The 27,666-nt window shown below is 51.9% G+C and overlaps 3 protein-coding genes across 9 annotated transcripts in view; 2 read left to right on the top strand and 1 right to left on the bottom strand.

The window, feature by feature from the left end:
* Positions 1-97: 97 nt before the first annotated feature.
* On the top strand, positions 98-7,733 carry Tm6sf2 (transmembrane 6 superfamily member 2). 3 transcript variants are annotated; one of them, XM_076914345.1, is made up of 10 exons: positions 98-1,109; positions 2,316-2,419; positions 3,053-3,150; positions 3,221-3,324; positions 3,716-3,798; positions 5,045-5,169; positions 5,545-5,640; positions 5,979-6,071; positions 6,484-6,603; positions 7,288-7,733. In XM_076914345.1, exons 1-10 carry the CDS (start codon positions 1,015-1,017, stop codon positions 7,495-7,497), a joined length of 1,128 nt encoding a protein of 375 aa, XP_076770460.1. In that variant the 5' UTR covers positions 98-1,014; the 3' UTR covers positions 7,498-7,733. The 3 variants fall into 3 exon arrangements, with proteins under 3 accessions (XP_076770460.1, XP_034376343.1, XP_076770461.1); XM_034520452.2 differs by having other exon boundaries at positions 5,539-5,640; XM_076914346.1 differs by having other exon boundaries at positions 953-1,109; positions 2,278-2,419; positions 5,539-5,640.
* Positions 7,734-11,325: 3,592 nt separating this feature from the next.
* On the top strand, positions 11,326-20,847 carry Hapln4 (hyaluronan and proteoglycan link protein 4). Its single transcript, XM_034521010.2, has 5 exons — positions 11,326-11,463; positions 12,335-12,446; positions 12,673-13,035; positions 14,629-14,952; positions 15,980-20,847. Exons 1-5 carry the CDS (start codon positions 11,341-11,343, stop codon positions 16,369-16,371), a joined length of 1,314 nt encoding a protein of 437 aa, XP_034376901.2. The 5' UTR covers positions 11,326-11,340; the 3' UTR covers positions 16,372-20,847.
* The window catches only part of Ncan (neurocan), a 30,403-nt gene continuing 21,127 nt past the window's right edge, over positions 18,391-27,666 (bottom strand). For 3 of the 5 annotated variants that reach the window (XM_076914342.1, XM_076914341.1, XM_076914343.1), the window contains 3 exons: positions 26,514-26,658; positions 25,917-26,099; positions 21,510-25,011 (listed from right to left, as the gene is read on the bottom strand). In XM_076914342.1, coding sequence (XP_076770457.1) covers positions 24,872-25,011; positions 25,917-26,099; positions 26,514-26,658 — 468 coding nt within the window. In that variant the 3' untranslated portion in view covers positions 21,510-24,871. Of the gene's footprint in view, positions 18,458-20,943; positions 21,046-21,509; positions 25,016-25,916; positions 26,100-26,513; positions 26,659-27,666 lie in introns of those variants that run through there. The other 2 variants (XR_013104445.1, XM_034520785.2) reach the window with 2 other exon arrangements.

The following is a 27,666-nucleotide window of genomic DNA, read 5'->3' as shown; positions in this document are numbered from 1 at the left end:
GTCCCAGTGAGGCTCCTCATTGAGTTCACAGTAACTGGAGACCAGCTAGTTGGTTCAGACTTTACCCCAGGCAGAGGAAAAAGAGGATTCCAAATGCTTCATGATGTATGATGCATGGACTGGTGTGTACTGGTCACAGCTGGAGTGGGGGTGGGCCCTGTCTAGAGGCAGAGACCTGGGAGAGGGGCTGTCTCATATATTGCTCACAGTATAGCTGCAAGAGCCCAGCTGGAGGCTGTGATGGACAGGTGACCTCCTGGTGTCTGTCTTCCCAGTTTTATCCCATCTGCGCTGCCCTCGATCCTCCCCAGACTTTTCCAGCTAGTCAAAATCCTGAAGAGAATAAGGAGAAGAATGATCAATCTGAATACCCCACAGTCTTGATCCTCTGGTTTCCCATCTCCCCAGTGTTTTCCCCCTCCCAAATCCAAAGAGGAAGATCTGGTGTTTGGGCATGGCACAAAAGGACCAAGAGCTGGCAGCTGTGAACGGCAGAGCTAAGGGTAGGGCTAAGTAGTAGGAATGTGACCCGGAGCTGGGCTGCCACTGTATAGAGTTGTGAGTGTAGGGCCTGGGGGCGGGGCCATGTAGGACGTGGCTGCCTCCTGAAGCTTAGTGAGTAAGGCTGGGAGAGTTGTGAATGAGCCTTAGGGAAGGGGCATCGCTACATTCCAGCCGCACGGGTGACTAGGACCTGGGAGCGGAGCTATAAGCTGGGTGGAGGTAAGGGGGTGCAACTGCATCTGTGCGGCCAACCACTGAAAACTGGGAAAGGACGCGACCACAGCTGTGCAATCGATAAATGGACTGAAAAAGGGAGCTTGTGGGCGGAGTCTCGTGGTAGCAGGGCGGGGCCTGCATACTGGCCAAGAATCCCAGCTAGGTAAAGGGTGGCGATCGGCTCCTGCGCGCTATGCGACCTTTGCGCAGGGCAGGTCCCTGGCAACCCAGATCCCTGACGCGCTGCGGAGCCAAGCATTCCGGAGGCCTTGCCGGGGTTGGGGTGTCGCTGTCATGGACATCCCGCCGCTAGCCGGTAGGACTGCGGCGATGTCTCTCGGCGCCCTGCCAGTGTCCTACGTACTCAACCAAGTTTCGGTGTTCTCACAGTACGTTTTTGTCCATGAGGACCAGTGGGCTGGAGGGAGGATGAGGAGTATCAAAGTCCCATAGGATGAGAGCGCGGGGCGGGGGGGGGGGGGAGGGGGGGGGCGGGGAACGCCCATGCAAGCAGAAATCCCTCTGAGTCAGGGGGATGTAAGTTTCTGAGAAAAGGTGAAGTGAAGCCATAGTGGGTTGGGGCATTTGCCGGTATTCCGGGGATGCATGCTGTGCTGGTTCCAAAGTCGCCCAGGGTCAAAGTATTTTCCTAGATAAAGCCCAACTCACCCAACTTCCCTGGCACGCATGCCCTGTTCTATCATTTTTTTGTCTCAGGCCTAGAGCAAACTCCCCGTACAAGCAATGGCCACTCTGTTCCTGACTTCAGTCTTTAGATAGACCCTGGAGGTCCAGCAAAGCTCACTCCAAAGCTCAGCTGACCCAAACAGTGGGATAGAGAGGGCCTTGGCCATAGGTCTGACTTCCTGGTACCTGTCTCCTGGGAGTCTGAGTGAGCCAAGTGCCCTCTGGGAGCCTAGGTCCCTACATTTATTTGTCTGGGTCTCACTACAGTCATGGGTGAGGATCACAAGTTCTGTGCACTGTCAAGATTAGTGTTATTGGCATTGCTGGTTAAACAAAACCAGGCTGGAGTTCATGAAATATGGGCCTGGGTAGTTTAGGAGAATTGAACAAAAACTTGCTGTGTGGCACCTGACAGGTGGGTTCCCCTCTCTGGGTTTGGGTTTGTTTGTCCAGCTCTGTTAAGGGAAGCCCACAGGCCTGGCTTCTGTTATCTATGCAGCTAGCTGACCTGTCTGGCAAGGTTTAACTGAGCGAGGGCAGGGAGGAGCGGTTGGAGACATTTGGACTTCAGTTGGGAGACACTGGGAGCCTCGGGGAATACTAGATACCCTCCCCATCAGAGCCTGATCACATGAAGGGTGAGCCTCAATGACCAATGAGGCAAATCCAAAAGAGTGAGTATTAGCTAAGGATGGACTTACTGGAACTAACAGAAATGGATAGGGAAATCGGAGAGGGCTTCCAGGCGGAGTAATATGGGTAAGCCTTGAAGGATGAGTAGGAGTTTGTCAAGTAGAAAACCTAACCAAGAAGCCACTGCTGGAGAAGTTTAATTCTCCTTTGCTGGTACTTTTTGAATAATTCCTCCAGGTCTCACCCAAGCATGGCCTCCTTCGGTTTCCCCCTAGGCCCCTGTGTGTGGTGCTGATGAGTGCTCTGATACTGGGTCTGATCTTCATGGCAGTCTACAGCCTGTCTCATGGGGAGATCACCTACGACCCTCTCTATGCTGGTGAGTCACTTGGGAGGTGCTGGGGAGCAGGGTTCTCTGGGCAAAGGCCTCCATTCTAGACCAAACCAAGGACCTCTGTTGTCTTTGAATGGTTCCCATTAACTGTGGAACTCAGAGGGCTTGGAATACTATTAGACTGGAGAACCTCAAAGGGTCTCCTCTTTCAGAGATGAAACTCCAGAGAAAAATAATTGTCTCTTTCCCCTGTGCCCGAGCTGACCTTGAACTCCTAATCTTCCTGCCTCTGAGTTCTGAATGCTGAGATAGCAGTGATACTTTGTCCAGCTCCAGACTTGGGACTTCCTTCATCACATATGTAGAGTGGGAGCTATTATTGTGTATGGCCTGGTCACCTGGCCTTGGATCTGATGTTTCAAGCCTAACTATAAGACGAACCAAAAGCTAGGTGTGGTGCTAAGAGCCTGTAATCCCAGCACTTGGGAATCTGCAGCAGGAGGATTTTCATTTGTCCCAGAGCAGCATGGGCTACAGACCCTGTGTCAAAAGAACAGAACCTGAGATTGCCCAGGCCCAAACTGTCATTGCATTGGCCTTAGCCACACCCATACTTGGCACTGACCTCGCCCATGTCAACACCACTCACCTGCTCAGTCCCACCTTCTCTGTCTCCAGTCTTTGTGATCTTCTCCTTCACCTCGGTGGTGGACCTTGTCATTGCACTCCAAGAAGATGGCTACATGATGGGCTTCATGGATTTCTACTCCAAGGAGGTAGTGTGGGATGGCTGGGTGTGGTCCTGGCCCCATCATGCATGTTCCTAAGCCCCACTCCTGCCCACAGGGCGAGCCCTACCTACGTACAGCACATGGCATCTTCATCTGCTACTGGGATGGTACTGTGCACTACCTGCTCTATCTAACAATGGCTGGCGCCATCCGCAAAAGGTAAGGGGACAGAAGACCAGGAACCCAGGAGGAAGCTGACTCCTGGAGTGGGTCCCAGGTCTCTGGGAAACCAGAAGTGTTTGAGAAGGGGTATGATCAGCCAGGGATGGCTAGAGGACATTTCCAGGTTGTCAACAGGTATGGCTGGCTGGAGACCCACCTCTTCTGGACCATTGGTATCATTCCCAGAGCTTGTTGTCCCTGTGTGAAGTATCATCTAGGCACATACTGAGCATGCTCAAGACCCACGTTCCATCTCCAGCTACCAAAAATAAATAAATAGCCCAAGAGGGACACAAAGCTGAAGATCCAATGTGACCTCTGGGTCCTAGCAAGGGCTTGAGATGGAGGGTTAGTGGGCCATAGCTATCCATCCCTCTTCCCTTCCCAGGAAAAGGTACCGGAACCTTGGGCTCTACTGGCTGGGGTCCTTCGCCATGAGCCTCCTGGTGTTTCTCCCAGGAAACATTCTTGGTAAGGACATGGACTCTGAAACTCCAACCCTTCTAAATAACCCTGGCCAGCAGCCAGTACACACTCTACTCCCTTTCCATGTGGAAGTAAAGGGGAGGTGGCATTAATCCTGTCCTTTCAGGGGTTTCCCAGAATGCTCTTCACAGAGGAAGGGAGTTTAGTGGAGGCTTGCTAAGTGGGTCTTTGAAGATACGGCAGAGATGATGAGTCCCAGTGTTGAAATGGCTCAGAAAATGCTGATGGAGGTGGACCACTCCACCACAGGGCACTGCCTCTTAGGGAGGTGGAATGTGAGGAGGAGTTTGACTGTGTTTATCCCATGCTGCTGCAGGGTCGGGTGCTGGACTGCAGGGAAGCTCTGAGACACCACTCCTGGGGTGGGAAAGCCGGAACTGGCCTGGGGTCCCCTGACCTGCAAGGAGGCTAGGGATGTGGGGTTCTCAGACTCTTGGACATCCAGGCACTGCTGAAAGAGCAAATGACTGAGTCAGGGGCTTGCAGACTGGGGACAGTGTCTAGCCCGGGTCCAGGGGAGAGGCTTGTCCAGGTATGGTAAGATTGTCCTTAGCTTGGTGGAGGCAGGCTTGGTGGCAGTTGTGGCCAGGAGCACAGAGAGGCCTTCTATGGGAGAATTAGGCTGCAGCTCTGTAGACAAAGGCCTTCCCCAGGTTCCTCATACGGATCTTGATGAAAGAGACAGTCCATGGTTCTAAACAGTTTATTGTCATGGCAGAAAATGGATGCATAAAACCATACCAAACTTCTCAGGGTAGGCCTGAGATTACCTTTTCCAGGGAGAATGTCTGGGAAGGAAAGCTAAGCCCTCAGGCCAGGTACTTCATTAGTATGGAGAACTCTGTTTTAAGCTTTCGGGACCACAGGACACATTTCTTTTATGTGAGAAGCACGGTATGTGTTCCAAGTCAGGAGTCTGACAGGGAGCTGGGAGTCACCTAAGCCTCAGGAGTGGGCCCACTGAGTCTCCAGGTCTCAGCCGGCTCTACCGTACCAAACTTCCTGGCATGGTTTTATGTCCCACAGGGGACATCCAAGTTAGGAAGCAAAGACACCCCGGCAAGTGTCAGGTCTATATTCAGGCAGGCCAGGGTAAGGAGCTGGGGAGCCATGGAGGGTAAAGAGCTTGAGCAAGGGTACTGTAGCTCAAGATGTCCAGGTGGGGCTCCTGCATGGCCCAGCTGCCATTAGGAGCTCCTTCCTGACTCACATTCTCTCCTCACCCTGGCAGGTAAATACAGTTCAGAGTTCAGACCTACCTTCTTCCTTGCCATCCTGTACATGCTGGTTCCATGCTGGGCCGGTGTGAGGATCTTCAGCCAGTCCCCTGCACCAACCTCCTATACCCCTGACATGGTGAGTGCCCCTGTGAATGGTGGCCTGTGCCTATCATCCCAGCACTGGGGAGACTGGGGCAGGGTTACCATGAGTTCAAGGCCAGCATGGGCTTTATGGTAAGATTGTCTCAAAACTTCAGGGACTCAAATGTGTCTTGGTAGTAGGACCTTGGCCTAGAATCACCCAGAAGGGCCGAGGAGTATGGCTCAGGGTTAGAACACTCCCCCAGACTGTAGGAGACTTAGGTTTAACACTCAGTTCATGTCTAAATGACTGTATACTTGGAAGAGCCTCCTTGGTGCTCAGGAAGACAGGAAGGAGCATTTATTGAGCATCTACTGTGTTCCTGACCTCTCTGGCTAGCTCTGACTTTCTCCTGTGGGGCAGGTACAGGAAGAACAGAAGAAAAGTCTTTTACAGCGCCCGGCTGACCTGACACTCATAGTATACCTCATCCTTGCTGCATTTTTCACTGTCTTCCGGGGCCTGGTGAGTCTGCCTTGCTGCCCCACTCTTTCATCTCCAGTCTCCCTTTTTAGCCTGCTTCTCCCAAATTTATTTTCTTATTCATTGACAAAAGGGCAGCGTTTTTCTATCTGATCACCCAAGGACGTTCTTCACCAAGTCTGACCTGAATGTTTCATGACAAATGCCTATTCCCTGTAGCCTCTTCTCTGCAATCTTATGGTGAACCCCAAAGCAAGGAGAGAGAAACAGGGAGGGCTGAGAGGGACCAGAGTGATTATTGTGGGCTCAGCTTGAGAGCTAGAGTGGGGAAGGACCTTGTGAGATGTTTGACATGGATGGTGTTTTTCTGTGTATCTTAGGTGGTACTTGACTGCCCCACAGATGCCTGCTTCATCTATATTTACCAATATGAGCCATACCTTCGGGACCCTGTAGCCTACCCAAAGTTGCAGGTGAGAGGTCGGGTGGGAGGAGTAGGCTGTGGTCCTGCCCAAGCATCTGGGAAGCAATTGCCTGAAGCCCCTGCCATCCAGGCAGATGCACATGCAGACTTCAGGTATGGTGGGATCCAGGTGCTTAAGATATCCCAGAAGCACTCCAGGGTCTCCCCTTGGTCACCCTAAGATTTAAGAACATGTTGCATTCAGGTTCTGATTAGCCCAGCCTGAATCACGTGCCCCTGTCAATCATGTTAGCCTTGGGAATAGGGTGGCCCATTTGCTAGGCCAGGGTCCTGTAGCTGAATGCAGGCTTGGCAATGCAATGCTGAATGCAGTGTGGGCAATGGGAAGGACCCCACAGAGAAAGAGAAGCGCCTTGTGTAGATACCCTACCTGTGTCCTCATGTGCTGTGGTCTCCCCTAGATGCTGATGTATTTGTTCTATGCGCTACCATTCTACTGCCTGGCTGCCTATGCCCTCACCTTCCCTGGCTGCTCCTGGTTGCCAGACTGGGCCTTGGTATTTGCTGGAGCCATTGGCCAGGTAAGGGGTGAGAATGGGATAGGGTAGTGATGACAGACCCAGGCCCAGAATTCCCTAGCCTGGGGAGGGATGGCTTGATGTACATATCCCCTAGCCATAGGTAGCCCCAAGCACCCTAGCCAGAGCTAGAGAGAACCATAATGTGGCTCATGGTACAATACCTGCCTAGCATGTGCAAGCACATACCTTCCATTCCCCAGGACTGAAGAAACGAACAAATGACACCTAAATAACAAACAGAAACCTGGAGGGAAGGAGGAACAGGGTCTGAGAGGGATCACAGAGTGGAAAGACTGTGACCTATGAAGATAAATACAGGGAAGGGCCTCCATGAATGGGAACAGTAGAGAAAGGCAGTAAAGAAGACACCAAGGGACAGAGAGACATTGGCACTAGATGCTGACAGTCTTGAACTCTAGCTCTGAACATGTGAGGGGAGAGAGGGAGCCAGGAGGTGTTTGAGCAGTGGAGGGACCAGAACTATTTCTGGGTTTCTGGGAGGAAGAAAAACAGCCTAGATCTAGCCAAGGCAGGGGACTCAGGAAGGACAGTGTGATGAGGAAGAAGTAGCATCAGAGGCAGGAATATTTAGAGCTGAACAGTTGCTTTGGGGAGGGAAGACATGAGAGTGGGCAGTGCCTGGGGGTGTTGGCCTGACCTGTGCTCTCCCTGCATCTGTGCCAGGCACAGTTCTCACACATGGGCGCCTCCATGCACCTGCGCACACCCTTCACCTACCGAGTGCCAGAGGACACCTGGGCCATCTTCTTTCTGAGCAACCTGCTGTTTGCACTGGGCCCTCACCTGCTGGCTCTTCGCTGCCTGTGGCGGCCTGCCTTCTTTTTGCATGCAGCACTGTCTTTGCCCCAGGACCAAGGCAAGAAGCAGCAGTGAGCACACACATCTCTCTGTGAAGACATCTACTTGTGCAGCCGGCTTTGCCCTCTGAGGGTGGGCTGGCCAAGGGGTGATGGACATGTGGAGAAACTGCAGCCCAGGCCAGAAAGGAGCATAGGTGTTCTTGCTACATCACTGTGCCTCAAAGGTCACAAGGACTCTAATGCCCTCTCCTGGGATCTAGCCGTCGCCTCCTCCCCTCCTTTTAATAAAAGCCCTTCTGATGTCTAGAACATCCCCTCCTAAGCATTGGATATAAGGGACCCTCTTCTTGTACCCCACAAGGGGGAAATGGGGATGCTCACAGTCACAGTGGCTATCCAGAATCAGAGTGGCCAGGACATTCAAAGTCAGCCTTTCAGTGGGATATGCAACTCCATATTCCAGATGTGGAAACTGAGGCTTAGAAGGAGAGGAGGGCTCAGAAGGGGGACACCAGGGAAGAAGTCACAGCACAATGGGGGCTGTGGATGTAGTCCTATTGGCAGCGTGCTTGCCAGACAGTCATCAGAGCCCTGGGCTCATTCCAGCACCACATGAAATGGGTGTGCTGGTGTATACCTGCTGTCCTTGCCCTGGGGAGGCAGAGGAAGGAGGATCGGGAGCACAAGGTCACCTTTGGGTGTTGGGGGCCGACTTTTAGCAGAAAGCAGCTATCAGCTTTGCAGCCATCTTGAGCCATATACCCTGACATGAGACTTGTTTACAACAGCCTACAACAGCTGAGCACACTCCGATAATCTTGGTTTAGATCCACTGGGTGTGTGAGATTAAAGGTGTGTGATTTAGAGATCAGATTTAGAGACAAGACCTAAGGGCATGATTAAAGGTGTGACCAAAAGGCATGGCTTAGAAGTGAGACATATAAAGTCGAGAGGCAGACAGAAGAGTCAGGAGAGTTCAGAACAATTAGAGAGTACAACTTAGAGAATCAAACAGAGAAGAGAGAATCAGACACTTTAGAGAGAATGAGACACTTCAGAGAGTACAACTTGGAGTAGGAATTAGGCATTAGGTAGGCACTTGGAAGAGAACTTGGAAGAAGAAACTTGGAACTTGGAGGCACTAGGAACTTAGGACTTGGGACTTAGACTAAGAAGAGAGACTGAAGAATAAACGGAATTGAATCACACTCGGTCTGGTCTCCATTCTTCAAGTCCGTCCTCACTCTCTCTCTTGCTGAACCCTGACCCACGGACTGGAGCAGTAGCTTGGGCTGGGATACAGTGGCCACCAAGTGTGGAGTGGAGAGGGCGGCAACATTTTAGGCCGCCCAAAGTGGGCCAGCCTAGGCCCCAACATTTGGGCACATAGCAATTTGGAGACCAGCCTAGATTACATTCTCACCTCTCCACACATGAAAGAGTCAGGAGCAATATGGCAGTCCATAAAGTACATAAGGAACTGAGTTCAAATCCCCAACACCCACATGAAAGCCAGCAGCTATATGGGACATAACCCAGCACTGGGGCACGGGAGGAAGACAGGATCTCCAGATCTCACTGCCAGCCAGCCCCAGGTTTGGTAAGAAGCTAGGAGTGGTGAAGCACATCCCTCAGGAAGCAGAGGCTAGCAGATCTCTATAGGTTCTAGGTCAGCCTGGTCTACATAGTGAACTCCAGGACAGTCAATGTTCTCTTAAACAGCCAGACAGAGAAAAGCTAGTGAGGAAAGATACCTAATGCTCACCTCTGACCCACTACATACATCTGTACTCTCACACACAGGTACAATACAAACAAATACTACACGCACACACACATACACACACACACACACACACACACACACACACACACACACGTGTCTTAGGGTTTTTGTTGCTGTGAACAGACACCATCAACAAAGGCAACTCTTGTAGGACAGCATGTAACTGGGGCTGGCTTACAGTTTCAGAGCTTCAGTCCATTATCACCATGGCAGCGAGCATGGCAGCATGCAGGGAGACATGGTGCTGAAGAAGGAGCTGAGAGCTCTGCACTTTGATCCAAAGCCAGCCAGAAGACAACTGATTGGCAAGACTTGAGCCTACCCCTAAAGTGACACACTTCCTCCAAGGCCACACCCACTCCAACAAGGACACACCTCCTAATAGTGTCACTCCCTATGGGCCAAGCATACGACCACATAAATCTATGGGGCCCAAGCCCATTTAAACCACCACTAGCCATACAGTGGAGCTGGACATCTAGAGAAGGCTCTAGCCCAAGGTCACACGTGGGCACAGCTAAGTTAGGAACTGACCTCCAGCCTAACTTTGCAGGCAACTGAAGCTGGCTAGGCAGCAAAGGGCTGGAAAATGGTTCTCCATTTCCTGTCTTTAATCTGGAAACTGGGTGAAGAGTGGAGTAGGCCCATGACTGGGGCCTTGAGCTCCTGGGCAGGACCAACTGGTCACCAGGTTTTTAGTGGAAAACCAGTCATAACAGACCCTGCCCTGCCCAGAGACTTGTGCAGGCTGAGAGGTCTGCCTCAGGCAGCAGGCAGAAGTATAGAGCTTAGACCAATCCCTCTGGGTCCCGGGTTTCCTGGGTGATTGCCCAGTAAGCAGATGGGTAATGCAAGACTGGCAGACCAAGGCCCTTGGCCAAACCATTATGCTGCTGCTACTGCAGAGAAGACTTACTCCATTCTATCCTTCTAGAAAAGTGATAGTGTCTGGCTGTGGAGCCCAGGCTAGCCTCAAACTTGCTATCCTCTGCCTTAGCCTTCTGAGTGCTAGGAAAACAGCCTGTACCTCCATGCCTGGCTTTCCCTGTCCTCCTCCTCCTCCTCTTCTTCCTCCCTCTCCAACTCCCCCTTTTTAACAGGGTCTTTGTGTAACCCTAGCTATCCTGGAACTCACTCTGTAGAAGACAAGGTCTTATGTAGTCCAGGCAGGCCTTAAATTCCCACTGTAGCCCAAGGTAATTTTACCTTCCTCAATTATGTAGCTCTGGCTATCCTGTTACTTGTTATGTAGAGCAGTCTGGCCTCAAACTTACAGAGATCTGCTTGCCTCTGCCTCCCAAGCGCTGAGATTAAAGGCGTGCTCCACCACAGAAGCACCAAATGTGTAGGCTAGGCTTCAAACTCATGATCCTCCTGCCTCTGCCTCTTGCCTCTTAGCATGTTTCACCTGCATGGGCCACCACAGCTGGCCCATGGTGACTTTGAATTCCTAACCCTGCCTCAGCCTCTCTGGTGTTGAGATGACAGGTATATACACTAGCCTTGCTTTTATGTGGTGCTGGGGATAGAACCCAGAACCTCAGGCATGCTAGGTGAGCCCGCCTCCAACTGAGCTTCCACCCCAGCCTCCAGCTAATACATGGCTTGGGTATAGCCCAGGCTAGCCTCAAGCTTGCTGTCTACCTGCCTCAGCTTCTTAATGCTGAGATTATAGAATATGGCTCCAAACCTCTTCCCTTTTTTCCTTCTCATTTCAGGCTGACCTCGAACTTGCAGAAGATGGCTTTAAAGTGCTGATTCTTTCCTTCTCCCTCCAGAGTACTAACAGTTGTGTGTCACTACCATAAAATGAAGTGTGTTGGGGTGGCAGGGAGGCTAGTGGACTTGTGTCTTTCCTGTGCTGGCAGGAGCTGGAAGATTTAAGAGCTTGGCCAACCAGCCTAGTTTACCCATCTGCTCACTGGGTGGGACTCTTGTGCCGCAGCACACCTGTCATCCCAGGCCGGTACCAGCTCAGTCCAGTGAGACTGGCCAGTTAGTCCTGGTGAGTGAGAGGGTGCCATGGGTCACTATCACAGTGCTCTCAATCCCCTGTGTGTGTGTGTGGGGGGGCTGCCCCACCCCCACCCTGTGCTGTGTTCACGCAGGCGCGTGCACGCTGCACTTTTAATGCCCCACAGGCCCTCCTCTCCTTGCAGGCAGACGCCGGGATTGCGCGGCCCGCGGGACCAGCTGTGCGCCTGCGCAGTCAGGAAGCGCACTGGCCGCTCAGCGGGGGCCACGACCAGGATGGTGAGTGCTACGCTGCACTGGGTTCCTGAATCTCACATTTGTTTTTGTCTCTCTCCTCTCTGCTTCCCTCCTTCCTGTCTTCTCTTCCTCTTGCCTCCTCTTTCTTTTTCTCTGGCACTTTCCCTTTCTCTGCCTCTTCAATGGTCTCCCCCATGATTTGGGGCAGGGGGAGGTGAAGAGCGCTCACTTGTTCTTTTTCGGTGTCTCTCCTCACTAGTCTCTTCTTCCTCTACCTCTTAGTCTTTCTCCGCATCTCTGATTCTAAACCTCAATTTCTGCGTCTCTGGGCCACTGTCTCTGAGTCTCTGTCTGCGTCTCTGGGTCACTGTCTCTGTGTTTCTGAGTCTCTGTGTCTGCGTCTCTATCTCTGGGTCTCTGCATCTCTGCGTCTCTGTCTCTGATGCTCTGGTTCTCTGTCTTTGCATCTACCTCTGGATGTCTCTCTGGGTCTCTATCTCTGCATCTCTTCCTCTGAGTCTCTCTGTTCCTGTGTCTCTGTCTCTGCATCTTGTCTCTGTATCTCGACTCTGGGTCTTCATATCTCTCTCCTGCTGTTTCTCCTGGCCTGGCTCAGTAGTCCGTTACCCCCCACCTCCCCAATCCTGTCCCTCTATCCCCAACCCCCGCTCAAGCTGCCAGGCTTGCTGCAGTCTCCTGGCGCGCGGATAACCTTGCGGGCCCCGGTCCGCGCTGCTGCTCCCCCTCCCGTACGTTCCGTAACGGGGGCGGGAACTTAGGGAAGGTAAAAGGAATCTCCTGACACTCTGGCAGCTCCACTCTTGTTGCGCAGCTGAGACCCCCTTGGGGAGGGCTGGCAGAGCTAGGGGCGGGGGCGGGGCAGTACAGCTGGAAGCAGCTCCTGTACCCGCAGGCGTGTGCTCCAGGAGCCCTCGGTCACCGTGCACTCTGGGCCGTGGCCTGGGGACTCCTGCTGCTGGTCGCAGGGGCGCAGCGTGGCAGGAAGAAAGTCGTGCACGTGCTGGGTGAGTTTTATGTGAAGTTCTGGTCATCCCCTCCAACCCCCAATACACACACACACACACACCCCACAGCGGTGGCCTAGAGCGAATGACGGGAGTGGAATGGGTGGCGGATTGCCATGGTCCCCTACACTCAATCTCCTCTGAGCTTCTTTCAGATCCTAGACCTACATCCCCTCCCTGCGTCCCTCCCTACCTCACCTTTGACCCCTGATTCGTCGCCCCGCAGAGGGCGAATCCGGTTCCGTGGTGGTGCAGACAGCGCCTGGGCAGGTGGTGAGCCACCGCGGTGGCACCATTGTCTTACCCTGCCGTTACCACTACGATGCGGCCGCCCACGGTCACGACAGCATCCGCCTCAAGTGGACGAAGGTGGTAGACCCTTTGGCTTTCGCCGATGTCTTCGTGGCTCTGGGTCCCCAGCATCGAGCCTTTGGTCCCTACCGAGGGCGGGCGGAGCTGCAGAACGATGGACCTGGGGACGCCTCCCTGGTCCTCCGAAATGTCACCCTGCAAGACTATGGGCGCTATGAGTGCGAGGTCACCAATGAGCTGGAGGATGACGCCGGCATGGTCAAGCTGGATCTGGAAGGTGATCGCAGCATGAGCAGAGAGAAAGGGTCAAACTGAATCAAGTTGCCACGGTAGAGATTTTGTCAGGCAGGGGGAATAGCTCATTTAAAAATTACAGATGTGTGTGTGTGTGTGTGTGTGTGTGTGTGTGTGTGTGTGTGTGTGTGTGTGTGTTAATGTATGCATATGGTTAAGCCCCTGGAGTTAGAGTTACAGGTGGTTGAGAGCAGCCTGCTGTCGGTGTAGGAATGCTATTTGGCTGGCTGTCCTGGAATTCACTACAGTGACCACACTAGCCTTTGTTTGGACAATCTTTTTGTACATAGTGTGAAGGTGTGTTTGTGTCCTTCCTCGCCTGCCTAAGGCACCTTCTGATTAATTTAATAAAATCTCAACAAACCTTGAATTCGCAGAGATCAGCCCTCCTCTTAACTGAAGGGATGGATCCATAGTGAGGGCCGCCACCCCTGACCCGAAGAAATCGGTTTCTAAACCACTGAGCCATCTCTCCAACCCTAGCTCTATGATTAAGACAAGGTTTGATGGACCCCAGGTTGGCTTTGAACTCATGAACTTTAAAGAAAAAGTTACTGAATTTTTCGTGTGTGTGTACACACTTGTGTGTGCTTATGAGTGCACCCCTGCCATGGTGCTTGTATGGAAATCACAAACAATTTGCAGAATAGATTCTCTCCTGGAATAGAACTCAGTTTGTCAGGCTTGGTGGCAAATGCCCGTACCTTCCGAGCCATTTTATTGACCTCTCTGAACATTTTAACAATGGCAAACTGTAGCTGTCTTCATTACATGCTTTCTGTTTGCCAGCCACTTAGCTGAAGGACTCTCTGGAGCTTCTCATTTAATTTCCTCAAATCCCCGAGGTAGACAGCTATTAACCTAGAGATGAGCTCTGCCTCAAGAAGGCTACGGCATTTGTAGGTGAGGGGCGTGGCCGAGATTCGACATCCTGTCCATCAAAGCTCTGGGGCTTCACCAAAGCTGGTGTTTGCATCCTGTCCTGGAATAGGAGCGAGCCTGAGATTCAGCCTACGTCCTGTCCTTAAGCACAGAGACATTCCGGAGTTGGGTTGACTGTGGGTCTAGGGAGAAATAAATTTAGAGTTACAGACAGAAGTTGGAAGGGAAACACTTTAAATAATACTGACAAATCAAAGGGCTCGACACCCTGCTCAATGTTTTCAGGGCCCAGGGTGAAGGAGCACTGTCCTAGGAACAGACATTTGCAGCTTAGTGGTCCCTCTGGGAAGGATTCAGTTCTGCCAGGTTGTCAGAACATTGGGACAGAGGACATTAAGAGTTGAGTTTTGACAGATGAATTAAGCAGCTGGAAAAGGAAAGAATATGAGCGAAGATCTGTGACCGTGGAAGAGTAGACATATTAAAGTGTGTTGAGAAGAAGGAACACATCCTAAGCTTGAATCCAAGGACCCATAATGGGTGTGAGCTGGCCAGAGGTGCGGCCAGGTCTGACCGCTGGAGAGAAGAGTGAACTGGAAGGTTCTGGTTCATGTAAGGTGTAGTAGAATCCGGAGTGGGCGGGAGGGTGGGGAGGAAGACCCTGACAGACTCCCATTCATCTTCATCCATCCAGGGGTGGTCTTTCCCTATCACCCGCGCGGAGGCCGCTACAAGATGACTTTCGCAGAAGCGCAGCGCGCTTGTGCCGAACAGGATGGCATTCTGGCGTCCGCCGAGCAGCTGCACGCGGCCTGGCGCGATGGCCTGGACTGGTGCAATGCAGGATGGCTACGCGATGGCTCTGTGCAGTACCCGGTGAGCCAGGCCCGGGAGCCCTGTGGCGGGGCTGGGAGCCCTGGGGCTGGTGGTGGCACCAACGGGGGCGTGCGCAACTATGGATATCGTCATAACGCTGAGGAACGCTACGATGCTTTCTGCTTCACATCCAACCTCCCGGGTGAGTTAAGCCCTTTCTAAAGAAGCGGTTCTCCCGCACTTATTTTCCACCTTCTTGAAGGAGACTGGACCCAAGGGCCTAGGCTCCACCCCTAAATACATAGGTTTCTCCCTGAAGGGGACCCTTCCCTCTCTCCTTCGTCTTAAACAGTATGCCCTCTCTCTGGAAGGAGGCCCATTCCTCCAGTTCAAAAGATCTCTCTCCCTGGAGGGACACCTGCCCCACGTGCACAGGCCCTGACCCATGGAGCCTGGCCCCACTCCTGGGTGCATAGTTCCAGTCCCCTAGAATGAGGTCCGCCCCAGGCGCATATGCCCCGCCCCTTAGGGAGAAACCCACTCCAAACGCCTAGTCTCCAGCCCTTTGAGGAAGACTGGCCATAACCGCCTAACCCTAGGGCCTGGCCGGTGGAGGGAAGTCTGTCTCAGAAACATAGAGCATAGTCCCCATCCCTCAGGGTATGGGTTCCTTCACTCTTAAGGGAAGACCTCCGTTCATGGGCTCCGCCCCAAGGAGATAGGCACATTTTAAGCCCAAAGCCCCCATCCCTGCCTCCCGGAGGAAGACCTGTCCGAAATACAAAGCGCCTAGCCCGTAGTTGAAGGTCTGTTTCAAGAGTGTGGACCCTGCTCACAAGAACACAAGAACACAGATCCTATGCCTAAGGACATAGACACTAGCTAAGGCATATGGACACTGGCGAAAACCTTCCCCAAACATAGGTCCCGCCCCAAATAGGAGGCCTGGACAGAGATCTCCCTGAAGTGCATAGACCCTTCCTCCAAGACCATCACCCCAAAGTGAGCAGGCCCCACCCCTCCGCCTTGCCCTCTGCTACTATGAAAACGGCTTTTCGGGGCTGCCACAGGGGGGCAGTGAAATGCCACATGGTACCCGCATTGTACGGGCGGAAGCGGAGGTCCCAGGTTTCAGGGAATGGGATGGACCAGGAGCAGGAAGTCCTGGGATGCTGGAGCCCGGCAGGCCCATCCCTGGCCCGGCTCTGACACACTTTCGGGTCCCTCAGGCCGTGTGTTTTTCCTGAAGCCGCTGCGACCTGTGGCCTTGGCCGGGGCGGTGCGCGCGTGCGCAGCGCGGGGTGCCACTGTGGCCAAAGTCGGGCAACTGTTCGCTGCGTGGAAGCTGCAGCTGTTGGACCGCTGCACTGCAGGCTGGCTGGCGGATGGCAGCGCGCGCTACCCCATCGTGAATCCGCGAACTCGCTGCGGAGGTCCTCGGCCCGGCGTGCGCAGCCTGGGTTTCCCTGACGCCTCCCGACGCCTCTTCGGTGTCTACTGCTACCGCGCTCCGGGTGCCCCAGACCCGGCTCCAGGCGGCTGGGGCTGGGGCTGGGCCGGCGGAGGAGGTTGGGCCGGAGGGTCGAGGGATCCAGCTGCCTGGACCCCGCTGCATGTCTAGATCTGGGAGGATGCGTGTTTGGGGTGTTGGTGGCTGATCCAGTGGCCTCATGCACCCCCTGGATATTGAGCACGTCTCAGAGTCTCAGAGATTCCTTGGACATATGACACAACCCTGCGGTGCACTGCAGGCTGATCTAGCTACTTGTGGTCTTTGGACATTGACCATACCTAAGGTTTCCTGGATACGAGACATGCCCCTGCGGTGAGCTGCAGGCTGTCCCACTTGTTGTGGTCCTTGGTCGCTGACTAGGCTGCCCTCTGAGGATCCCTGATAGTGGCCAAGCCCACTTCTTTGGATAGTAGATGTTTCATCTTTCAGACTTTGTCTAGAAGAGTCATGCTCTCCCTCAGCCCCCAGGATCCCAGCAGACCAGCAGGACTCTGCAGTTTCCTAAAGAAGAACCACCCTTCTAGGGCCTCCTGAAAAACAGGAGGACACTCCCCCTCAGTCACCTGGAGGCTGGACCCCCAGGATTAACTGGAGACCTGCCCCCCCCCCAAACCTTCTGCATTTCCTGGGAGATGGAAAACTGGTCTTGGATAGTCAACTGTCCACTGACTTCTCCCCATTACCCAGTGAAGAAACAGAAAACTGTGTGTCACAAAGTGATCGTGCCTTGTGCAGGCAGGTGACCCAGAGGCTGGGTATTTCCACTTTTCCGGAGAGTCTCTTTACGTTTCCAAGGTATCATGCCTTGTCCCTGGGTCATTATGGAGGATAAAGCCAACACCTCTGGCTTCATGGGAGAATGTCCCAAGCTGGCTCCCAGGAACAGTGGCCACGCCTATCTCTCAGGTATTTCCTCTGGCCAGAGAGTAGACTCGCCTGAATGTCCCATCTCCCTGGGCTCCTTGGGGGATGTCACCAAAGAGATTAGTCCCTCCGGCCAGAAAGTCCTAAAAATCTGATTTGTAGAGACAAGCTGCTCGGCTTCTTAAGCTCACAAGGCCACCAGTGCAGCCTTACCCATCTCAACGCTACACCCACAGAAATGGCACATTCTGCCTTCCTCTGTAACCATGGTTACCACACTTTTTCTTTCCCACTGGCCTAAAGCCCAGACACCTATCACTTCATATTTGGCTGTTCCTGCCCTGGTGGACCACTGTGGAGATAATCTTCCCCACCGAGTGTCCTCAGGGTAACCAAGCATTCAGTTCTCCAGGCCTCTCCATGGAAACAGCTGCCCCTTTCCCAAAGTGCACCTTCTGTTTCTCTCAGCTGCCCAAGCCCCGCCCCTAGACAGCTTGAGCCTCCGGTCTGTTGCCATGGAGACCAAACTAGTGTCCAAGGTAACAGAACACCGTCCGTCAAGGCTTTCTCTCCAGGGTCCCATCCTGTCCGGCTGTTCCATAGAGACTATCACTGACAGCTGACCTGCTACACTCAGGAACTTCTGGTTATGGGCAGAGTACCTCTGACTGGAGCTGCCTCCTGTGTTCCTCGGGCGCTTGACAAATGCTTCTTCAGACGGGCCTATGCAGGACTCTGCTTCAGGGGCAGCTGCCTGCCACTATCCGTTTGCATGCTAACTCTACTCTACGCAGCAGCTGGGCACAAGCCGCCACTGCAACCCCCGCCAGCATTTTCAATGCTCGCCCTGCGGATGAGAGTACTGAGTGCCGCACAAGGCCAACCTTTCCTTCTTGGAGACCAGGGAGGGCGGACTCTCCCTGAAACCACCAATTTCAACCCATTTCTGAGGGCCCATGTGTGCTCAAGGGTCAAGACCAGCCCAAATGCAGGAGCTTCCAGGTCTCAGGTGCTGCTGGGACCAGCAAGTACCCTTGCCCACACACCTTCCTGCCTGCCCCATCTATTGGCTAACTCCACCTCTGAGTCTGGAAGCTGAGGGGCTGTGGGCTCCAGTCACACCTTTATTCTAAAGTGTGCAACCAAAACCTTATCCAGGGTCTTCTGTGGACTAGGGTTGTTCTGAGGTCCCCAGCAGCAGTCTGCAGCCCAGGTTTAATAAACCTTTGTCCCTTCTGGTGAATGCAAAACAAGGCTACAGTCCCTCTGTACAGTGGGCGTCTCAGGCTGGGTTCAGAAGCAGCTCCTCTCCTTTTTCAGTGCTCCCAACCTGAACACAGAAAGGCAGAACAGTTTACCGGGTGTCAGGACCCTATGAGATCCTGTCTGACCTCCTCACACGCTCTGTGGCATGTGTGCTTACATATTAGTCATAACACATGTCATTTAAAAAATGGTAAGTAGAATCTGGTTGTAGAGTTGAGGTAGCCATCTGTATTTTTGTTTATTTACTTTGGTTTTTTGAGACAGGATTTCACCGTTTAACCCTGGCTGTCATGGAGCTTGCTACATAGGCTAGGCTTGGCCTTGCGCTCAGAGATCTGCCTGCCCCAAGTGCTGAGATCAATGGCGTGAGTCACCACCGCCTGGCCAGTTTTTATTTATTTTTAAGTTATTTGTCTGAGCTTCGTGTGCCTGGTGACCCTGGAGGCCTGAAGAGGAAGCTGGACCCTCTGAAACTGGAGTTAGGGATGGCCGCACTGCTACATTTGAATCCCCGTCCTTTAGAACAGCAGCGGTCATCTTAGCCAACCAAGCCATTTCTCTAGCCCCGAATTTTGGTTCATAAACTTTATTTATTCACTGATTTTTAGTGTGTGGGAGTGTGAGCATGTACAAGTGGCCAGAGACAGGAGCCAAGTCTCGGTGGTTACCATTCATGCAGTCCTAGACCAGTCAAGGATACTCTGGGAAATGGGCCATAGCATTATTGACTGAGCTGGAAGGGGTGGCTCCACCCACTTTGCTTTCATCCAATGAAAATATAAAACTTTACATGCAAAAGAAAACCCAGAAGTTGGACCCTACTTCAGGGATTGAAAATATTTATTTAGAAATTCAATCCCACCAGGATACATGCTATCCCAATGACCCAGTCCCCCTCCCCAAATAAACTAGGGGTGCACACCTTCCAGCACTCTGAGAGGCAGGTGGCTTTCTGAATTCAGGGACAGCCCGGCCTACAGCAGTGGGTCTCCATCACTTTGGGGGAGTCACATCGGGTCTCCTGCACATCAGAACTTTACATTACTATTCACAACAGTAGCAAAATTGTATTTATGAAGTAGCAATGAACTAATTTTATGGTTGGGGGTCACCACAACATGAGGAACTATATTAAATGGTCACAGCATGAGGGAGGTTGAGAACCACTGATCTACAGAGTGATTTTCAGGCCAGTTAAAGTTATGTAGTGAGACCCTGTTTCAAAAAATAAAACACCCCTCCTCCCCAAGAAAAGCCCTCTGCCATCTCCCACTCTGGTGTGTGCCCCTCATCACTAAGGGCAACTGGAGCATAGCCTCCATCCTCTGTGCACGACTGTCCCCAGCTGCACATGGGGAGGTTTACATAGCTGGCAGCAGTCCCTGCTGTCTTGATGGATGGCCACCCCAGAGCCTGGCAAGATGGTTCAATGGGTAGAGGCACTGGTTGAGTCTGATGACCTGAGTTTGATCAGTGGGACTCCCATGTGAAGGGAGAGAGCTGACTCCCAGGCTGCCTTTGACTTCCACATCTGCACTGTGGCTCCTGTGAGCATTTCTTTGGTGGTGGTGGTGGTGGTGGTGGTGGTGGTTGGTTGGTTGGGTTTTTGAGACAGGATCTCTCTGTGTAGCCTTGGCTGTCCTGGAACTCACTTTGTAAGACCAGGCTGGCTTTGAACTCAGAGATCCTCCACCTGGCTCTGCCTCCAGAATGCTGGGATTAAAGTCATGCGCTGCCACCACTCAGCCTCTTATCCTACACTCCATAGGCTGAGGTAGGAAGATTGCTGTGAGCTTGAGGCCGGCCTGAGCTCAGAGTAAGGCTGTCAGTCAGTAGCTAGCTAGTTCTCTAACTCTGCACCTCTGGCAGGCAGCTCATGGCTGCACATCTCCAGTGGTATGCATCTGTCTTCCTTTCCTGCTTTTGTTTGTTACCCAGGCTGGCCTTCCTGCCTCCGAGTCTGCAGCACTGGAAAGAGGCATGCACGATACTGCTCTGTTTCTTATCTGGAGGTGTGTGTGCCTTGCTTACCTTTCTCTCTGCGACCAGTTGTCCGACAGAGCAAATTAGAGGAGGGGGGGGGTCTTAGACTCTCAGTTCGAGGACACAGTCTGTCACAGTGGGAATGTCATGGTGGCAGGGCATTCAGGTCACTGTGTGCCCACAGGAAGGAAGCAGAGTGACAAATGCTGCCAGCCCCCTTGTTTTGTCCCTCTTTACACTACACGTGTGCATGCACAACGTGTGTGTGTGTGTGTGTGTGTGTGACTTTATTTTCTGGTAGGAGGAAAGGACTCACTTCAGGGTCCCCTTATGGTTCTCTACTTCTACCATGTGGGTCCAGGGAACTGAACTAAAACGATCGGGCTTAGCCACAAGCACCTTCTCTGGCAGCGCCATCTTGCCAACTCTTCAATGCTGATTTCAAATAAATCATGTTTTTTTTTTTTTTCAGAATGACTTCAGTCTTTTTTCTTCTTTGTCCAAAACTGTGGCCCTGTCTTCCCTCCCAGTCCAACTCATGTTATGCCTCCGTTCCACCCACCTTACCTGTCCTCTGTCATGCAGGTGTACTCCTGGGACTCGGTGGCATCCCTGAGGCTGGTGCAGGAAGATCTTGAGTTCAAAGCCAGCCTGGGACACAGTGAGATTCTGGGGGGAAAGGGAAAAGAAAGAAAAAAGGAAGAAAGAGAGAAAGAAAGTAAAAAGAAAGAGCAGAAAAGATTTCTTCTATTTCTCCTGCAATGCCTTACTTTCCCTCGGACCCTGCACAGCCTGTGGCTCCTAATAAGGGCTCAGGGCCCGTGGCTGTGCTCATTTGTGAGTGTTTGTACCCCAGTTCACAAAGTGCTCTCCTAGTACCCCATAAAACAAAATGGCAGTTCATGCCTTTAATCCCAGCAGTGGGTAGGCAAAGGCATATAGATCACCAAGTTTCAGGCCAGTCTGGTCTACATAGAGACACCCTGTCTCAAAATGAAAACTGATCAGGAGATCAAGATCATCCTCAGATACATAGGGAATTCTGGGCCAGCCTGGGTTACGTTGAGTCATCACTTCAAAGAAACACAGGTCCTCACTGAGTAACCAGGCAAGTGAATGGGCGAGGGACAGTCTCAGGGGCCACAGACAAGTTGAACTGTTAAAAAATTTTATTAAAATGTCCAAGAAGTACATTAACATCCACAGTGTCAGATATCACAGATCCACGGAACATCAAATCTCCCAGAAAAAAAAACCCCAGCAGAACCTGTAGTCATTCACACTCACACACTCACGGTCCTCCCACATACGTGGCCCGAGCAGACACACACCAGGAAGGGAAAGACCTGAAGATGAGCCTCCAGTCCAGAAAAGCCTAAAGCACCCCCTTCATGGAGCAAGCTGGGAACAACCACTGAGCCCCAGCAGGCCACGCCCCTAGTGGGCCAGACTACAGCAGGCCACGCCCCTAGCGAGCCTGGCTACAGCAGTCCCTCCAGCAGGGGATTGGCATGGTTCCTTCTGAATAAGGAAATGTTACCAAGAAGCTGTGTCTCCAGCTATAGGGACCTTTAGGGATCAGGATCCAGTTTGCTTTTCTCAACCATTTCCCAAGCCTGCTTTTGTGTGTGTGTGTGTGTGTGACAGCAGGTAAGAGGTTTAGAGCTCTTCCCTTAAACATAAAGCAAAATTTGGAGCACAGTTCAAGATCAGGGTTTGGGAATCGAGTTAAGTTGGTAGTGTTTGAAGTACAGTTGGCAGAGTGCTTGGAGCTCAGGTGTAGAAGGTTTACTTAGTATGCACAAAACTCTGGGTTCCATCCCTAGCATTGCATACACCAGTCAGAGTGCACACCTGCCATTCCAGCACTTGGAAAACTGAGGCAGAAGGATCAGGATTTTAAGGTTATTCTCAGCTACCCAGGGAATTCAAGGCCAGCCTGAGGCCCTGTCTAAAGAAAACAAAACAAAACAACAACAACAAAAACAAAAACCAAAAAAAAAAAAAAAAAAAAACTTACAGTAATTATGATGCATGATTTCTTCCTCTGGCTCTTCTAGGTAGTCTGTAACTGTCTTTCTCTTGCCATCATGTGTAAAATGGGAGATTAAGGACCATGTGGGCTGCTGAGAGGATTCAAGGGCATCTCACAGGCTTTACATGGCTTCTATTCAGTAACTGCCCCAGGCTTTCATTACCTCCTGTGAGGGATGCAGGCTCAGTAAACACTTACTTAGAAAGAGCTGGGCATGGACCCTAGGACCCATGTAGATCTTTCTAAGCACTCATCCCTGCCCCACCCCACCCCACCAGCTCCTACAGGTTTTGAAATTTTACTTATTTACCTTGTGCTTGTATAGTGTGTGTGTGGAGGGGGCTGTGCATGTGTTGGGGGATTCACCAACACTGCAGTGTACAGCATGTGTGGGGGGAGTTGTGCATGTGTTGGGGGATTCACCAACACTGCAGTGTACAGCATGTGTGGGGGGAGTTGTGCATGTGTTGGGGGATCCACCAACACTGCGGTGTGCAGTGTGTGGGGGGGAGTTGTGCATGTGTTGGGGGATCCACCAACACTGCGGTGTGCAGTGTGTGTGGGGGAGTTGTGCATGTGTTGGGGATCCACCAACACTGCGGTGTGCAGTGGAAGTCAAATGCTGACCTTTTGGAACTGGCTGTGATCCTCCACTTGTTTCTGCTACGCCTCATCCTCCAGGCCAGCTGGCTCACAAGCTTCCTGTAGTCTCTCACCACAGGAATGCTGGGATTGGGGTTCACACCACCCTACCAGGCTTTTCATTTTTACACATGGGTTCCAGGGATTAAACTGTGCAGTTAAATCTTCGGGCTTGTGCAGCTAGCCTCTTTACCCACAGGGCTGACCTCAAGTTCCACTGTGGTTTTAACACAAATTCACAGACTCTACCCAGACTGCACAGGCTCTGAGGCAAATCCCTGAGTGAGGGACCATGCCCTTGGCTTGGGAAGTCTTTTCTGGGGTGCAGATGGGAAGACGGAATGCAAAGTGGATTCTTTCACATTTTAAAAAATGTAAAACTAGGGAGAAAGTGTGTGTGTGTGTGTGTGTGTGTGTGTTGATTCTAAGAGCATTCTTCTCTCTACCATAGGACCACAAACACTGCAAGCATTAAGTCCGTCAGGCAGGATGAGGAAACAGAAGTGAAGTGGGGTGGGGCAGGGATGGGATCTGAGGCAGGAGACTTACTGAGGTCTGCTGAAAGAGTTTAGTAAAGACAGGCTCTGGGTTAGAAAACATGGCACCATCTGGTCCAGGCAGAAGGTTGTCTGTCTCCCTGAGAGATGGAGGGACGGATACAGCAGCGTCCAGCACATCCTGCTCCACGGATCTCACTTTTATACACATGGCTGTGGGAGATTTGTCATCATAAACCCACAAAACTGCCACACGTGACGACGTATGCCTGTCACCTCAGCTCTTACGTGGTTGAGAAAGGATGATTGCTGTGGGCTGAAACCCAGTGTAGGCTCTGGAGATCCTATGTCAATAAAACAAAAGAAGGCTGGGCATAGTAACTTGAGAGGCAGGGACAGACAGATCACTGAGTTCCAGGTTAGCCTGGTCTATATAGCAAGTTCCAGGCCAGCCAGGGCTGCACAGCGAGGCCCTGCCTCAAAACAAAAACAACCCAAAACAGAACCACCAGATCTCAGTGCTGTACTAGACCTGGGGAGTCAGCAATACACTAACCCTCCCCACCCCCATCGCTCTGAGTAACTTCCCCTAGGAAGCCAAGGAGGCTAGTGGCTCTAAAAACCATCACTAAAATTCAGTACACGAGAGTTCCACACTAGATTTAGTGGTCTGCACCAAGACCAAAGAGCAGGGCTGGTTAGAGAGAGAGCACTCGCTCAGTACTAGGTTCCATGTCCAGCACCAAATAAACCAGGTAGGCATGGTGGCACAGAGGCAGGAGGATTGAGACTTCAAGGACATCCTTCTATAATAGTGAGTTCAACGCCAGCCTAGTTTGGGGCTGGGGGTGTTGGAATTGGGAGGAAAGAAGAAGAAAGGAAAAAAAAAAGAAAAACAGCGGGGTAGAAGCCCACCCTTGGGGGATTCCAGGGGACGACAGACCATTGAGTTTGCTCTGCTGGTCCTCCACTCAAATACAGGGACTTTAGCCAAGGCTTCACCATAGATTCAGGAAGGTCCACTGTTTACTAAGCCTGAATCTCTGGTGCGAAAGCCACTCCCCAGCACACACAGACATATTGTTGCCCCTCATTGATGCAGACTTTGGGGCCCCTCTGATGGCTGGGAAGTAATCCTAGAGACCCAGCCACCCCTGCCAGGAGGACCTCAGTAAGGAAGAAGAGAGCAATCTGAGCTTTGTACAGAGGACCGACCGCAGGGGTGTTGGGCTCTGGGGGTCCCCACTCTCGCTCTGGTGGTTGTCTGGGTTCCGGGTCTCCAGGGGAATGCTCTGGAGGAGGTGCGGGAGCTTGTGCTTGATTAGTCTGGATCTTTAGCAGAAATCCCCTTCATCTTTCTCCCAGTCTTCCACAGGATGTCTCTTGTGTTTTCTGTGCTCCTTGCGGGGCTTGTGATGCCGGTGTGGATGGTGGTGGTGTCTACGCATCCGATGTGACCGCCTGGCTGCAGGGATGGGAGAGATGAGAAGGGGTGAGGATGACTGGCTGGAGTCACTGGCCTCCTCAGAGGGATGGAGAGAGAGAGACACTGGGCCAGCCAGGTCCGGTGGCCTTGGGAAGCAGAGGCAGGAGTACGAGGCCAGCTGGAGCTGCAGTGAGACCCTTTTCCAGTAACCTCAAAGAAACAAAACAAAACCCAACTTTTTTTTTTTTTTTTTTTTTTTTTTTTTTTTGGTTTTTTCAAGACAGGGTTTCTCTGTGTAGCCCTGGCTGTCCTGGAACTCACTCCTGGCCTTGAACTCAGAAATCGAGATTCTGTTTCTAAAGCAAACAATTAAGCATACAAACAAAAGCCCTTAGTAGGCTGGTAACAGTATTCCATTCATCTGTAAGGCTCTATTACCAGGACGACTTTTTTTTTTTTAAACAGGACCTCATGTAGCCCAGGTGGGCCTCAAATTTACTACTATGTAGCAGAGGATGACTTTGAACTCTTGACCCTCCTGCCTCCACCTCCTGAGTGCTGGAATGACGGATGTTTCCACCAGTCCTAGCTTATGCAGTGCTAGAAATAGGCACCCTGGCTCTACCCACTGAGCCACAAGCACTCTACCCACTGAGCCACAAGCACTCTACTCCCTAAGCCACAAGCACTCTACCCACTGAGCCACAAGCACTCTACCCCCTGAGCCACAAGCACTCTACCCACTGAGCCACACTCTCAGCCTAGCTTGTTTTCTCCTGTGGGTCTACACCCAGGCTGACCTCGAACTTGTAATCTTCCTGCCTCAGCTTCCAGGTTGCCGGGGTTACAGATGCTGCACCATTGTGGAACAGACATTCTAATCAAGAACTATAAACGCCTGGAATCCTGCTGGGGACAGGGTGTTGGGCATGGCACTTACGTTTGGTGCACACAATCTGAGGCCGGTCCCACTTCCCGTTGTTGCGGCAGCGGATAGTAGCCACATGGTGCTGGGAGAATCCTTCATCACACTGGTATCGTACAGTGGCATGGACATTGTACTTGACCTTCCGCACACCGACAAGAGAGGCATTCTCCACTGCTGGAGGGGGGCCACACAGCACTGGGGACAGAGGAGTCTCTGGTTAAGGAAGTCGGTGAAGGTGAGGATAAACCAGTGACACAACTTGCTGGATAAGAATTCTCTACATGTTATCAGGTCCCTCCCTCTGCACAGCTCTGAGCTCACAGAACTACAAATGACTGTGGTTATCTCCTGCCTTTTACCTAAACCAGCAGCACCTTATGGTGGGGAGAGAATCTTCTGAACACACCCCACTCCCTAGGGCATAAGGCACAAGAAAAAAAAAACTGAAGCACAAAAGAAAAATGAACAGAATGCATACAAATTATTCCCTTCATATGTAAAGAGTTTTTAGAAATCAATAACCCCAAGGCAGTAATTGGGAAATGGTCAGGTCACAGGAAAATAACTACAAGTGTCTGGAAGGACAATAGGGAAAGAAATGTGCAGTACCTGTACCCTTCTTGCAGACGTAGGGGAGGTTGTAGTTGCAGGGGACATCATTCCAGCGTCCACTCTCATGTGCCACCATCACCACACAATCCTCCCCACCTGCGAAGAAATTATCTGGCTGCTTCTCCCTCCAGTTCTCGTATTGCTTTGGAGAGAGAGAGAGAGAGAGAGAGAGAGAGAGAGAGAGTTGGAGTCACTCTGGTGCCTGCCTGTCAACCCAGTTCTTGGCACTTCCTGTATGATTCCTGTGGGCAGACCCCTCCAAGATGAGAATCAGTACCCCCTTCTTTTACTACCCCCCTCCTTGGGTCCCCATGCACATCGTTAGCATTAGGTAAATAGTTGAAGAAATTTGGACCCCAGCTTGGAAGTAAAGGAGGGCTTCCCTGAGGAGGTGACAGGAAGCAAGAAGCAGAGGAGAGCCCAGGTGTAAAAATGATTTCCAAGCACAAGGAACAACACTTGAATGGCTTGGGGGCAGGGAAGGAGTCCCTGCCAGGAGGGGATGCTTGCTGTCAGAGTGGGTGGGGCCAGATCTCACAGGCAGCAAGAGGGAATGGACATCTTACAAATTGTGCAGTCTTCCCTTTAAACATGTTATTACATTTTTAAAATTTGGGCAGGAGAGACGGCTCAGCAGTTGAGCACTGGCTGCTCTTTCAGATGACCCGAGTTCAAATCTCAGCAACCACATGGTGGTTCACAACCTTCTGTAACTAGTTTGAGAGGCTCCAATGCCCTCTTCTGACCTTGGAGGGCACTGCATGTACACAGTGTACAGACAGTCTAGCAAAACCACTCCTATATATTAAATAAGTAAATAATATTTTACAAAAAAAAAGTACTCATTTGAGCCATGCATGGTGGTGCACACTTTAAATCCCATCACTCGGGAGGCAGAGGCAGGCAGATCTCTAAGTTAAAGGCCAGCCTGGTCTACAGAGTGAGTTCCAGGACAGCCAGGGCTACACAGAGAGAACCTGTCTCAGAAACGACTTCAGAAGAGGGACACTCATATGCACACACCTTTGGAGGTCAGAGACGCCTTTGGAAGTCTGTTCTTTTCCTGTACCATGTGAGTTCCCAGGGATCAAACTCAGGTTGTCAGGCCAAGCAGCAAGTGTACCTGCTGCGCCGTCTCACCGGATCCCAT

Source organism: Arvicanthis niloticus, chromosome 16, assembly GCF_011762505.2.
Source record: "Arvicanthis niloticus isolate mArvNil1 chromosome 16, mArvNil1.pat.X, whole genome shotgun sequence".
NCBI lineage: Eukaryota > Metazoa > Chordata > Mammalia > Rodentia > Muridae > Arvicanthis > Arvicanthis niloticus.
Note: the sequence above shows the minus strand (reverse complement) of the source record. Positions and strands in the feature narration are given on the sequence as shown.

Coding starts and splice junctions, on each gene's coding strand:
- Tm6sf2 (XM_034520452.2), top strand. CDS start 1,015: ATGGACATCCCGCCGCTAGCCGGTAGGACTGCGGCGATGTCTCTCGGC. Junction 1,110..2,315: donor CAAGTTTCGGTGTTCTCACA/GTACGTTTTTGT, acceptor GTTTCCCCCTAG/GCCCCTGTGTGTGGTGCTGA. Junction 6,604..7,287: donor TTGCTGGAGCCATTGGCCAG/GTAAGGGGTGAG, acceptor CATCTGTGCCAG/GCACAGTTCTCACACATGGG.
- Hapln4 (XM_034521010.2), top strand. CDS start 11,341: ATGCCCCACAGGCCCTCCTCTCCTTGCAGGCAGACGCCGGGATTGCGC. Junction 11,464..12,334: donor CGGGGGCCACGACCAGGATG/GTGAGTGCTACG, acceptor CTGTACCCGCAG/GCGTGTGCTCCAGGAGCCCT. Junction 13,036..14,628: donor GGTCAAGCTGGATCTGGAAG/GTGATCGCAGCA, acceptor TCATCCATCCAG/GGGTGGTCTTTCCCTATCAC.